The sequence below is a fragment of the Plectrocnemia conspersa genome, unplaced genomic scaffold, assembly GCF_051122295.1.
Source record: "Plectrocnemia conspersa isolate PC_06_02 unplaced genomic scaffold, ASM5112229v1 ptg000012l, whole genome shotgun sequence".
NCBI classification, from domain to species: domain Eukaryota; kingdom Metazoa; phylum Arthropoda; class Insecta; order Trichoptera; family Polycentropodidae; genus Plectrocnemia; species Plectrocnemia conspersa.
The window spans coordinates 310383-324685 of record NW_028277176.1 but is presented as its reverse complement, the minus strand read 5'-3'; the positions used below and the strand labels follow the sequence as shown (position 1 = coordinate 324685).

Genomic DNA, 14303 nt, shown 5'->3' with positions numbered 1-14303 from the left:
TTATGTTCTAATACAGAAAAGTGTAATGAGCACCGACTGTTTAAAAAGCAAATAAACAATCCTGTACAGATATTCCTACGTATATACAGAACGAAAGAAGCTTTTTTTTATTAAGCAGGTTTTTGTGCAACGTTGTTGCGATACTAAAGTAGAAGTTTACTTATGTTTCATTGATTTTGAGAAGGCGTTTGACAAAGCCTAGTATGATAGAATGATGAATATTTTAAGAACAGGAATAGACGATACGAATATCATAAATTGCCAATTTATTCTGGCAACAAAAAGCTTGAATCAGAATAGGCGAAGTATCGTCTGACGTTATCGAAATAAAGCGAGGTGCGAGACAAGGTCGTATTATGTCCCTTATTATTTTAATATATATTGTTGAAAAATAGTCGAAAGGGGCTGCAAATTAAAGTAATAGTAGTATATAAATAAAAGATTAAAACATGACTCATGACTCGTCATGTAAACGCAATACCAAATAGAGACTGAAACAAAATATTTATTTTTGGCATACGCTTTAGACGATATAATGAAAAATCTAGAACACCTCCAAGGAGCTAACCTTGACCCGTTACTATTTTTACTAATGAATGCATATCATTTAAAATTACAGCTGATTTAAGCGTCTAGTCTAGATATTAAATAATTGCGCAAGTTACTAGCAGTACTCGAAGCTATAATTAAATTATTGGCGATAATTTAGCTTCGATGCGTTAGGAAACGAACTGGTTTATACGCTTTAATAATAAACATAGAAATTAGTAATAAAAGTAGATTATTACACGGAATTGAAGTTGAAAATGTGCACGGGAATAATAAAACGATGTAAATATTGCGCAACGAACCGGCCGTAAACGTCCCCTTTTGTTCCCGTATTTCATTTGCTTATCCCGCTTTCGTCCCACGTTCATGCGAATAGGGTTCAGGTGTTTCAGGTTTGATTTGCGACGGGAAAATGTTAACGAACGACGCGCACATTCGTCGTTTTCGCTTGCACTCGGTTATTACTGGGACTAAAACTGGTATTGAGATATCCGCGTAACGCGACACTTTGTTTAAGATTACATAATCTGCGACGGTTTTGTATTCACATTGCATAACATAACTTCTGTGAATTATGCGAAACGTTGCATTATAATATTTTAAGGCTTCGTTTCAATACTGCAATAGTACACCTAGATGCGTTCGACAAGGATGCGCGGTATCCCCAGCAGGGACGTCACTTCAGTTTTTTCCAAAGGGGGGCAAAATTTAGCCAGTCAGTGGTCATTTCGATTTCATTATAATTCATAGTATTTCATTAAATGATATGCATTTTCCTTCATTCAAATTCAAGGGGAAGCAGAAGCTTCCAACTGCTTCACTTTCCCAAATTACGTTAAAAATAATATAATATACTTTTAATAACAATATTTCATATTATTATTAAGCATATTTAAACCAAATTTTGCGCAATAGGATAGCGCAAAAAACAATTATCTCTTTTCAGAAGTAAAAAATCCACGTCAAAAGCAATAAAATCGTGCCGTCATCGTGGTAATGGGTACACCCGGTAATCTAGCGTTCATATTAAGACTTTTATAATAATATTACAAATTAATTAAGGAACATATAAACCGAATTTTGACCAATAGGAGAGCGCAAAAAACAATTATCATTATATTAATTGTTTTTGCGCACCCCTATTGACCAAAATTTGGTTTGAAATTTTTTTAACACATACTCTTATATCAGAAGTCCATCATTAAAGACAGCTGACAAACTCCTGTGGAGCAATATGAGACTAATTTTGTGTTATAGACTTGACCTAATATAAGTTCTAAAACTTTAATTAGATTTAGAATTTTTTTTAGGTCATGTTGGCTTTGATTAATTCGTGTAGGTTAGGTTTGGATTTGAATAGCAAATGGACTTTTTACAACTATTAAATTGTTAAATCAAAAATCATCAGAGGTAACGTTTACCTAGATTTACTAATCTGAATATCGTGGTGATTTTCGTACATATTTGGTATTGAAACTTCTCTAATAATGAGCTAATACAGCTCATAGGGAAAGTCTTATATGTATTAAAAAAATATATAAAAAAATTCATAGACATTTTAAAGCAGCACATAATTTCACTAGCGCATCAGTTAAATTATATTTTCGCTAGTATGAATATATCTTGAAAAGTATGTAAATATATATATTACTACGTTTGGAAAAGTTTAAATCATATCATTTTACTAGCACCAGCAAGATAAATTATATTTTCACTGGTAAAAATAAATATCTACCAGTGAAAATGTATTTTGATATGATTTCACTGAAATAACATAGTTAAAAAAATATTTTTGAGATAGATTCGAGACCTGAAAATTTCTGGTTTAGTATCATCAAAGGCATTTCAGTAATAACTTGGTGTAGTTATATAGCTATAATGACTACACTATATGTTTCGCTAGACGAGCAATTTAAAATAAAGTTAAATTTGATGTACAAGTAATGTCTTGCTATACGAGCAGTACGCGTTAGGTTACTTGATTATAATTGACCCGATGGTTCATCTCTTTGTGGTGACTTTTGCAGCATATGATCAAATTTTATGATAATTTGCTTTGATATACGAGTTTTTTTAATTATATATTATACGCGTAAATTTAATATTATATATAATAATATATACACGATTACATCGCTATATGTATATTTTTACGCGCAAAGAAATTCCCTAGACATATTAATTATAAACAAAAGTTTTCACTTGCATTAATCGACTAAAAATGTTTACTTAACATATATAGATAAACACCTATACTATATTTGCGTTAACAGAGTCAGTTCAAGAGCTGTTCATTTCATCATAATTCATAATTGAGAATGAAATAAACTAATAATAGGGGCGTAAACCCAAACTTGCCATCTTTTCCTCAATTATGAATAATGATGCTTACATGTTTTAACTGAAATTATGATAAATTAAGCTTACATGTTTTAACTGAAATATAAATGTATTTTTTTTTAATGATTATTAGAGTTTTTTATAATATATTAATATGCTTAAGTCGTTACTTTAAGCGTAATTTAATTTAATATTTTTTCTACCAATATCTTGAATAATTAAAAAGAACACACGAGGCAAAATGTACTTCCCATATTCACAAAATTATTTTAGCAATGAAATCAATGCAGTAGGCTAAGAATACTTAGCAATTATTACTTTCTTAATTTAGAAAAAAATAGTCTTTCTTTTCCTAGATTTATATTAAAATAATTTGTAGTCTTAATTAATTTTTTTTTTACTAGTAATTAAATTTAGCATAAATTATTATATAAATATAATTAAAACAGTATATGTAAAATTGTTAGAAGATAGTAATATATTTTTGTAAATGCCTAATTAAAAGGCGTTAAATAAATACACATTGCAGATTTTAAAATTATGCCCTATCTCCTCCCATTAAAATAAGAAGAGCTTTAACTTATTATAAATTATATAATATAATAATTTTCTTAAGAATGTGCAGAAGGGTTATTTTCTGAAATTTTGTTGTTGTATGTTTTACACATTAATTGTTATTTTCTTCAATGAAAACTTTGAGATTTAATTCATGCCGTACAATTATAATAATAAAATGACTAGGAATTCCCAGGATTTATAAAAGGTCTGGATTTACGGCATTCCAAAAGATGCTTCATCATAAAATCTGGTATTTACTCAGTTTGCCCGTGAGATATGTTAAATCTGCGCGTTCCACACAATGGCAGTTCGAATTTTAATTATTACGTAGTATACTCGTATATGTTAAAATTTCTCGCATAACTTAACTGTAATTATATTTTCGTTCGTTTTGAACGTTTCTAACGAGGCTATTGCGATTGCTGAAATTTGCTTGAAATATTTTTTTATACATATTTTTACAACAAGGTTACATCAAAATTTCAATTAGAGAAATATGTTAAAAAAATAATATTTTTGAGACAAAACCTTGCATCTTTTGCCATAAATTATTTACTCAATATCATGTGTAAGTTGTTGAGATAATCATGTAATAAATGCTTATTTATTAATCTTGACCTGTGAAAAGTTGTATTAGTCTTTAAGACAAAAAAAATTGTTGATTATTAAAAAAAAATAAAATGCAGTACTCAATAATAAAAATATATTCTCACATTTCTTTAAATTGTTTTTCAAATTGAAATATTATTTTTATAATATTTAAAGCATGTTTGCTAAGAATTAGTCAACTATTTCCTTCAGGTAAGAAAATAAATTAAATAATAATTTTGTAGTTGATTTTTCTACAATTAAAGTTTTAACTTGAACGCTTTTACGTAGTTGCATATAAATGCTATAATTATATTTCACCCTGCAGCTTTAAATTTAATACATTTAAGTGCCGAGTAATATTTGTAATGAAGGCCAAATCCTGCATCCAGATATTTTCTTCGAGTTGTTTTACTGACTCTCCTTTTATTTCAGAAAGCATTATGATTCATTGCAAAGATACCGAAATCGTATTAAAATTTAACGACCCGAGAACCAACGTATATACTTCTGTATAATAAATTGAACCCTCATATTCCCTTTAGATTTCTGAGAGTATTGAAGAAAATTGTCGAAAACGAATACAATTTATCGTTTTCCTAATAAACTTTAGCACATACTATATTTTTATGACATTTGAACACAATACTTACTTGTGTATAATAACAATTAATAGGGCAACATTTGCTTTTGGGAGCTTTTCTTTAGTTATGAACCCGTTTTTCTTTCGTCATTAATTTATAATTAGCATTATTTCTAAATAAAAATTGTTAACATTTTAATTAAAATTTTTCATAGCCATAAATTATTAAAAAGTTTCTTCAGGCAATTGCAAATTTTTTTAAAACAATAGGTCATTTACTAATACAATATTCTTATAATTTTAAATCGAATTTTAAGATGCGGCCAGATTAGTGCACATTTCAACGTTAACCTACATTCATAACGTGCGAAAACTACTCTGCTTAAAATTAAAATTAAAAAATGCTGCTGTATAGAAATCCATACTGCAATATTTGTTTTATCTCAATGACATTTACGATTCGTTAAAAATAAAATGTAAGAAAATGAAAAAGTTTCATTTTGTCCTATGTTTAAATAACCAGTAATTAATTTAGCTTTTAATAAGTAAATAAAATAAATTGTTCGTAAATAATAACTATTTGATCAGTAGACAAAATAAATTATCAATATCCAATGACCAGTTAATAAAGTAAATAATCAGTATTAAAATAAAATGATCAGTAATTTAAACAAAATGATCAGCATTAAATATAAATTGATCGGCTTTTATTATATGAGCCATTTTTTTAAAGTGGTGTAAGTCCATTTTTGGAAAAAAATGAGTTAATGAATGTTTTAGTCAGATTCTTTGTTGAAAGTCATATAAGTCCATTCGTAATAATCATAATTAATAAGTCTACTGCATTTTATATTATATCTCATATTTATTTTAATTACTAAGTGTAAAGGAGAAATAAGATTAACATATAAACGAGTTTGCTATTATCATTTTATCTTAAGTAATTTACTTTTCATACTTGCTTATTTATAAATTCATCATAATATAACTTGAATTATTTCCTAATAAACTCGATTCTGTAATTCTGTAATTTAACATTTTTCTGTAACTCGATAATATATTTATTTTAATTATTATTTTTTACATACATTTAAAAAAAGTCAATTTCAATTAAAATATAAACTTAAAATTGCTATAATTCATATTTTGATAATTTGTTTTTATTGAAAGTGGTATAAGTCCATTTAAAGCTTATTTTTTTATTAATTATTATTGCATAATAAAATTGAACCAGTTTATAGTTTAAAAAACATTCTCCGAATTGATTAACGTTTACCAATATTTTTATTTGATTCAAATGCAAATCCTTAAATATCACAATATATGAATAAATTAACTTGCATTACTACGACTTTCAAAAACAACGACTCATATGATGATTGACAAACGAAGGTCAAAAACTATAAAACGTATCAATTATAATTCCACTGGTCAATATTAGTGAAACTGTATTTAGTCTAGGGTTCTCTTCGAATATTAAATTAAAATAAAGCATACGATTATATTTATAATTTTTTTCTTGGTTTTTACCAATATTATTTAATTCAACTAATTAATGCAAAAATCAATTAATTGCTTATAAAATTTTATTTAATAAAAAAATTAATGTTGCTTAATAATAAAATAATATAGTTTCATCTGCGATGCATTTTTTTAAATGTTGTTTCATTGAGGATATAGAACATAATCAATAAAAAAATATAGATTAATTTTAACATTAAGAGGGTTTGTAAATTTATACATATAAATTTACAAACCGACTAAGTCTTGCTCCATCCTGGAAAAAGATTAAATGCTATCTCTGATTAAAATAATAAATTATGCATTTTCCTTTTGACGCCCTCACAGTACGCACAGCATTGTGTAAAGTATGTTTTATAAAATTCAAAAAGTTTATGAAGGTGGGCCTTTCTAATATTTTGTTTTGCTAACGAACGAATTCTGCGAATTCGGTCATAGTGGGTACCGCCGATAAACATTCTATTCACAAATGTTTTTAGAAAGCATTTTTTTATTGAGAGGAAGCGTCTCATTGTCTCGCATTTTGAAACACAATAAAGGCGCATACAGGATGATAGATTTTAGAGTTGCACTAGTCACTCAGGTATATGAAAAGAAAAAACGACTACCCGTGTTGTTTAAGTATATAAAATGAACGCTAAATAACCGAGCGTTTTTACTCAACGCCGATGGCACGATTTTATCGCTTTTGATGTGGATTCTAAACTAATATTTAAAAAACTACAATCAAAGTGGTCAAGTTTTCCCCTCTCTGGAAAAAGTTGAAAGGATATTTCTGTCTCCAAAGTTGTTCGAAGATAACAACTCTGTTAGAATTACACTCGTTGTTCAGTATCGCATAACGGAAAAGACGTCGTCTCGCCGACGATTTGATCGCGTTCGCAGAATTGGAAAAATGTGCGAATATTCGGAAAACGCGGATTTAAACGAGGCGAACAAAGCCGTACGTGCGAAATGACAATTTGGGGACCCGAATCGGATTTAACGGCGCACAAAGGGAGGATTACGCTCGTTTCGACGTCCTCTCGCGCCCTCCGTAAACAAACGCGATCCGACACCGGCGAGAATGTCTCGATACTGGGCCAAGGCCGACTGAAATTACCCGACCCCGAGGAAAACGGAGAACGCGCACCTAATCGTAGTCTCCGGAATGAATGTAATAATTCAGGTTTCCCAATCCAAACGAGGCGTTTCTAAACAATCGCCAATGTCCGTGAAATCTGAAAGATGCAAATTCATCCGCTAGCATTCTGAAAAAATACAGATTCTAGCTTGACTTCGATCACTCAGTGCGACACGATTTATATGTCATGAAAGTCACATTATGCATTGCTATAAAGCTACAGATTTTTATTATAAATATTATTTTTATCTATTAAAATTAAAACCGTCGTAAGCTAATTCATTATGATGACCAAAAGCATATTTTTTTTAAAACGCATACAGTAGACCCCCGAATAACACTACCCCTATTAGCACGGTCGACCGAAAAAAGTCAATCCTGAAAGTTTCGCGATTATATTTTCTAATTTCTGGGTTTATATATATATCTAAAATCATCCTGGATCCCGAAATTGTATACCCTACTCGGACCCCACCTTAAAATAAAGCATATCTAAACCGAATTGTAACCAATAGGAGAGCACATAAAATAATTATCTCTTTTTATAAATCAAAAATCCGCGTCAAAAGCAATAAAATCGTGCCATCGCCGACACGATTTATTGCTTTTGACGTGACTTTTTGCCTTCTGAGAAGTCATAACTGTTTTTGCGCTCTCCTATTGACCAAAATTCGGTTTGAATATATTTTGATCATTCCTCTTATATTAGTAGTCCATAGTAATATCGGTGGGGATAGCTATCATATTTTTAAAACATAGTGTAATATCGAAATGCAGACAACTATGAACTAATGTATGCGACATACATATACATATATGTATGTCTGTACTTTTTCTTTCGCTTATTTTCCCATGGGAAAATTATTTTGACTTGACCAAATGAAAGTTTTAAAACTAAAATTAAATTTGTAACTATCATTAGGTTAGGTTTGGGTTTGAACAGAAAATGGACGTTTTGAAACTTTCAAATAGTGTTTCATAGATATTTAAGAACAGCATATAATTTCACTAGAGCCTGTCATAAATAATATTTTCGCTAGTAGAAATATAGAAGGATGGAATAGCGTAGTTCGTCATGTCTCAGACTAGTAACTCTGAGGTTTCGGGTTCGAGCCCCGGCAGTGGCAAATGAATTTTTATAAAGCCGCAGTGACATCTATTGGCTATATAATAAATTGTATAGCACATAATAATTAAAAATGAATAAAAAATATGCCACCAATTCCCAGACTTTCAGTCTACTTGTAGGTATTACACAGTTAGTACAGATTTGTCCGTTGTAGCACACTGGGCTTACGCCTGTCAGATTACAACGGAAAATTTAATGAAAATAAAATGTATTTGATTTTCACTTTATTATATTTGCGTTAACACAGTCAGTTCGAGAGCTATCCATTTTACCATTATTCATAATTTAAAAAAATATGGAAAATTTTGGTTTACGCCCCTAAAACACACGATACTTATCATTACTCAGATTGATTGATAAATATAAAAAATATATGATTTCAATTTCTATAAATTTGTTCAAAATGATAAATATATCGAACGTAAATACATCCGAATCGTGTGCTTTAGAGTTAATAGTATGGACGTAAACTTAAACTTGACGTAAACTTAATCTCTTTCTCAATTATGAATAATTATGAAATGGATAGCTTTCGAACCGACTGTGTTAACGCAAATAGAGCATAGATCCTTGGTAAAACGAAGACCTGTTTAGAATATTTCCGCCGAGATGGTAGGAATATTCCGCGGGAATTGATGAACTTAAAAATTAAATTGTGTGATATTTCTTTACACTGAAAGGCAATCGGTTATAGCAAGCCCACTTTCATAAAGAACTGAGATCCTCCTCAGATCGAGGGAATCCGAAATTAACTGTACTTTCTTGAAAATTTTTCAGTCGTCTGTATATAATATAAATTTGAACAATTTTTTACTGCTTTTATGTCATTAATGAACAATAGAAATAACAATGGACTCAAGTTGGATCTTTGAGATTGTTGGACTCAAGTGGGGTCTATATTGTTCTGAAAATGAGTGTTCATACTTGACGAACTGATATTTTTTGGTCGAGTGAACTGATTAATTTAAATTTAGAAAAGAGCTACATAATTATAAAAGTAGATCTGCCGATGATTTACACATTTTCTGTGAACATTGGTACATTTTTTTAAATATATTGCATTTAAAACATTTAGCGATTTACTAAAATCAATTACGAGTAAAATCAAAGAAATTAAAAAATATTTTTTTAATGAATTCATGCAACTTTAATAAAATATAATTAAGTTAATAAATGATACATACATATATCATATCAATTCTTTTAACAAGCTCCTTATTTTTCTTATTTGTTCTTTTAAAATTTATTAATAAATATCTTTTATATTTTTCTAAGTTTAAACGTATTTAGTTTATGATTTTAATAGTTGTAATTAATTACGTGAATATATAAATAAAAAATAGATATATGTAGTGCGAATATTTTGGTAATGTAAAACTAGAATTGTTCTGAAAGTCCGGATACGAGATAATATTATTTATAAGAGAGTGCTACGAGCGCAGCGATTCGTAGGCGAAAGGTAGCGAGAAAACAATTCGCAGGTACTGACTTTAGCGTGAAATGAAACGAAGGAGTATTATCTAATCGACATTACGTCGACTCACTTCTAAACCTACGCGTCTAATTTTCTAATCACAGTGAAATGATCGGGACGATTTGACGTTGATTTAATTTATTTATTATTCAATCGCTTACTCCGTGTTTTGTTATCATCAAGAGATACTTTTACTTTAAAGTGGGGCTGCGGAACGTCGGTTCGCGGGCCTCCGTCACGCACGCCCCCGCCAAATAATTCGCAATTAGTTTCCGACCCTTTATCTTCGAAGCGAACCGAGCACGTCCCGGACCACGTGTTGCAAACGCTCTTATCTCGCCCGAGTTGCGCAACGGAAGGGAACGTACACGTGAATCGATTCGCCCCTCGTTCTCGCCGAGCTCCTCGCAATCTTCCCCTCGCTCGTTCGCAGCCGCGTCGCGACCGGGACGCGGATCGGGCGAGCGACCCCCGGGAGGGTTCGCCGCGGACTGCCTGCGCCCTCGCCCCCGCCCCTGCGCCCCCGCGCGCTCCTCCCTGCGCGCGGATCTGGGTAACGGGGACAAAGAAATCAAACGAGCTCCGATACGGACGAATAATTTATTGTCTACAGTATTTACAGTGTTTTGAGATTATATCTAGAATTTGCTGCTGAAGCTGTAGCTGTAGCCGTCAGGTGAGCGGTTCAGGTCAAGCTTGCCTGGCGGGAAGAACCTGGCCGGTTGCTGGGTGGTCGCCTCGGGGGCGAAGTACTGCTGAGGTCTGGAGGCGGGCGCGGCTTTCGGTCCGCTGTACTGTGGCTGCTGGGGAGCAGAGTACTGCTGCTGTTGCTGTTGCACGCCGCTGTACTGAGGCTGCGCTCTCGGGGCGGAGTACTGCTGCTGCTGGGGAGCGGAGTACTGCTGTTGCTGAGGGGCGGAATACTGCTGCTGAGGAGCAGCATACTGCTGTCGGATAGAGTTATCTTCGCGCTCGTACAACTCCGGGTAGTATTGGCCGTCGTCTTCGGAGGGGTTTCCTCTGGGGGCGCTGAACTGTTGGGGCGCCTGGTTGTATCTGGCGGACTGCGCAGGAGCCGGAGCTGGTGCCTGGGGAGCCGCAGGAGCCACGGGGAGATGATCTCCGGTGGCTACGAAGCCATTTTTGCCGGCCGTGTATGAGACGGTCCTTCTCTGGCCCGAGGGATCGACGTACGAGTAGCTGCCCCTGCGGTTTCCGGCTGCGTCGCTTTCCTCCTTGAAGTCCACGCCGTCCTCTTGGGTGTAAGCCGCGCCGAAGGTACCGTCCCCGCTCAGGTACCTCTGCTCGCTGAGGATGGCCGCCGATCTGGGGTCGTCCGTGTACCTCTGGGCGGCTACGACCGCGAAAAGACAAACTACCGCAAGCCTGAACATTTTGTCGACTGCTCGTGGCGTTCCAAAGAAAGAGACTGATCTCCGAAAGGCGCGGTCGGGCTTTTATACCGCTCGCTCTTCCGAAGGTTGACCGCCGTCTTTTTCGAGGGTAGGAGTCGGGAGCGACCGCCAAATCCGAATTCCGAGCGACTCTTTTCCGGAAGGAGAGCGTTCGTCCTCAGTCGGGGGCGGACGGCCTCGTTCGGGCGAGATCTGCGATCGCTTTATCGCTTCCTAGTTCGATTCGGACGACGCCTTCCATCGCCGCGATTCCCACGGAGTTCCGGAAGCGATCGGGAGCCAACGCGGGCGTATCGGTTCGACGCTCCCATTTCGAAAGGTGAACTAGTAACCGGCGAAGGTTCGCCTCTCGAATCGGTTCGGCGGCCGCCCGTTGCACTTGTTCCAAATCGAAGGTCGCTTCCGTGTAGCTACGCATTACCGTCCATAATGTACATATACGTATATATCGGAGTTAAGTAGCGGAGAGAACCCTCTCGGCTGAAGATTAACGACGCGGGCAATTAAGTAGCAGCGTCTGCCGCTTCCCACGAAAGCGACTTTTCGCGAACTTCCGCTGCGTTGCGTCCACTTTTCGTCGCTCGCTGCGCCTTCGAAATATTCAAGTATGCAATCGCTCCAACAGCCTGAGAGTCTTTGCTTGCGCCTGGGCGCAAACGCGATTATATTTTATTTTACGCCTTCTAATACGTTTATTTACTCTAACTGTACATACAATAATTAACGAATATATGATATTTTGATAGAATTAAGTTGATTATATCAATTTAGTATTTACGCTGTGTTCTTTACCATCAGGTGCAAAGTAAAAGTTGCGCCCGGGGCAAAGCCTTAATCAGACGTCCCCCTCCCCAAAAAAAATGTACTGATTAATATTTTTTCTATATGTATAAAAAAATTGACATTGATTTTCAAGTTATTCTGGAATCAGCCTAAACAATTTCCATTGCCGGATTTTTGTTATATGATTTAAGGGAAGGTGTATGTAAAGGAATAGAGACATCTCTTGTACACTATTATTATTATTAACTAGTATGTTATTATAATAATTGCTCATACTGCTCAACACAATTTGTGTCCCTTTAACGTAAATAACTGATTCCGATAGAAAATTTTGCGTTGATTTAGAAACGGCAAAAAAATATTTCTAGCATGTCAGATTTTTGTACGATTTCATTTTTTGCAAAATGTGTGTAACTTAATTTTTTGGGAAGCAACACCGATTCCAATGATTTTTATTGCAACACTTGACTCAAATTTCAGTTTAACAGTTACCGCTATCACTTTTCTAACCTATCCCTTACTGTTTCAAATAAATCCGCGCGTTACTGTGCTGTCTAGTATATGGACATGCAAACATGTGCCATTTCAAATCGGAATATTTATAAATATCGTTATAACTATTCATAGTTGTGGTTAACGTGTAATAATAATTTGAATTTAATTGCTGAAAATAAAAAAAGCAGCGATTGAACGGCACAAATGGCCTAATAGACAGCTTTAAATAGAGACCCGAGAGCTACTGGTCTGCATCTGTAACAGACCCAGTCGGTGATTCGCTCGCTCGCGTTTTAAGTGACGAGAGCGAGTGAGAGATAAGAGCGGCGTCTCGCATGCGTGCGAGAAGTTACAAAGCATATAATACTTTTAACGTAATTATTATAAAAAATATATTAGAGAACATATTTTATATTTATTAACAAATTCTATAAATCAACACAGACGAGTGGTAATAAGTCTCCAACTTTGACCTGAAAGACTTGGGTTTCAACCCCACACGGACCTTAGTGTTTTTAAATTTCTATCGTGTCTGGGAGATATGAATTAGTGATTATTATATAATTATAATTCCGATCGATCATCACAGATTAGGTATAACTAGATTTTCCTATTCTCACGGATGAATATCGTGATGATTAATTAAAATTGAGCTAGGTCGTACATATCTGGTATTGAAAATTCTCTATTTTCCGCTCATAAAAAATATATATATAAATTTTATTTTTTTATTTTTTTTCAGCTGCAATTTTACATTACCGACGTTTTAAGAACGATTGTGGTAACCATTCAAAACTATGCTTTTATACGAGTATTTATCCTTCATCATTGCAGGGACGTCATTTTTCCAGGAAAAAAAAGCAAAAGTTGGCTAGTTAATAGTCGTCTTTTTAATGTTTCGATTTCATTAAAAATCATGGTATTTCATTAAATTAACGAGTGGGTCACTGTTTAGAATCCACGGCAAAAGCAATAAAATCGTTTCGACGCCGTCACAGTGAAAAATATTTAACATTCATATTAGGACTTCTTATAACAATATTATGACTTACAATAAGTGAGTCTGGCATTCTGGTCGCGACAGTAAAGGATAAGGGACGCGATCGGGACACTTTGGGCCACTTGCCGTGCATCGACGGACTTCGACACCGCCTCTTAGCAACTTGCAATGAATTGTATCACAATATATAATTGACTCGCCCTTAGCGTACAATATATGTATTTTATAATTTTTGTATTTTTAAAAAATATATTAATGGCGTGAAACCAAGACATATGGTAAGCTTTATTATCAATAATAATTAATCTATCGTTAGTTAAATTCTAAAAAAGGGTATTAAAATAAGACCAGTTGTAATAAATTACTCTCGGTTCATAGATTATTTATAATTATACAATGTTAAATAAAGTCTTTATCCAGTGGATATATAGGATTTTAATAAATATATTATTTATTATTTTATATAAACGCATTTATAATTTAATCTGCAATGATTATTATTTAAGGAAATATTTGCTAAAATGTTATTCTATCTTACGTCCAGATGTCAGTTTACTTTTTAATTTAATGAAATTAAATATATAAATATATAAAAATATTATATATTTGTATGAAATCAATATATTTTAAATAATATATTTTCTTAAGAATTAATAATTTTAAAATTAAAGAATCGATTCACTGAAAATAGTTCTGATACTATTTTTCAAATTATTTTAATAATATTGATTCAATTGTTATTTCT

General features: G+C 33.4%; 2 protein-coding genes across 2 annotated transcripts in view; both read right to left on the bottom strand.

The window, feature by feature from the left end:
* Sema2a (Semaphorin 2a) overlaps positions 1-10362 on the bottom strand; it is a 175773-nt gene extending 165411 nt beyond the window's left edge. Inside the window, exon 1 of the mRNA XM_088199387.1 lies at positions 10234-10362. The gene's annotated coding sequence lies outside the window, so the exon portion shown is untranslated. The remainder of the gene's footprint in view (positions 1-10233) is intronic.
* Positions 10363-10451: 89 nt separating this feature from the next.
* Positions 10452-11296, bottom strand: Cpr100A (Cuticular protein 100A). The gene has a single exon (XM_088199388.1). The coding sequence runs from the start codon at positions 11257-11259 to the stop codon at positions 10504-10506; it is 756 nt and encodes a 251-aa protein (XP_088055514.1). The 5' UTR covers positions 11260-11296; the 3' UTR covers positions 10452-10503.
* Between the last annotated feature and the right edge of the window lie 3007 nt (positions 11297-14303).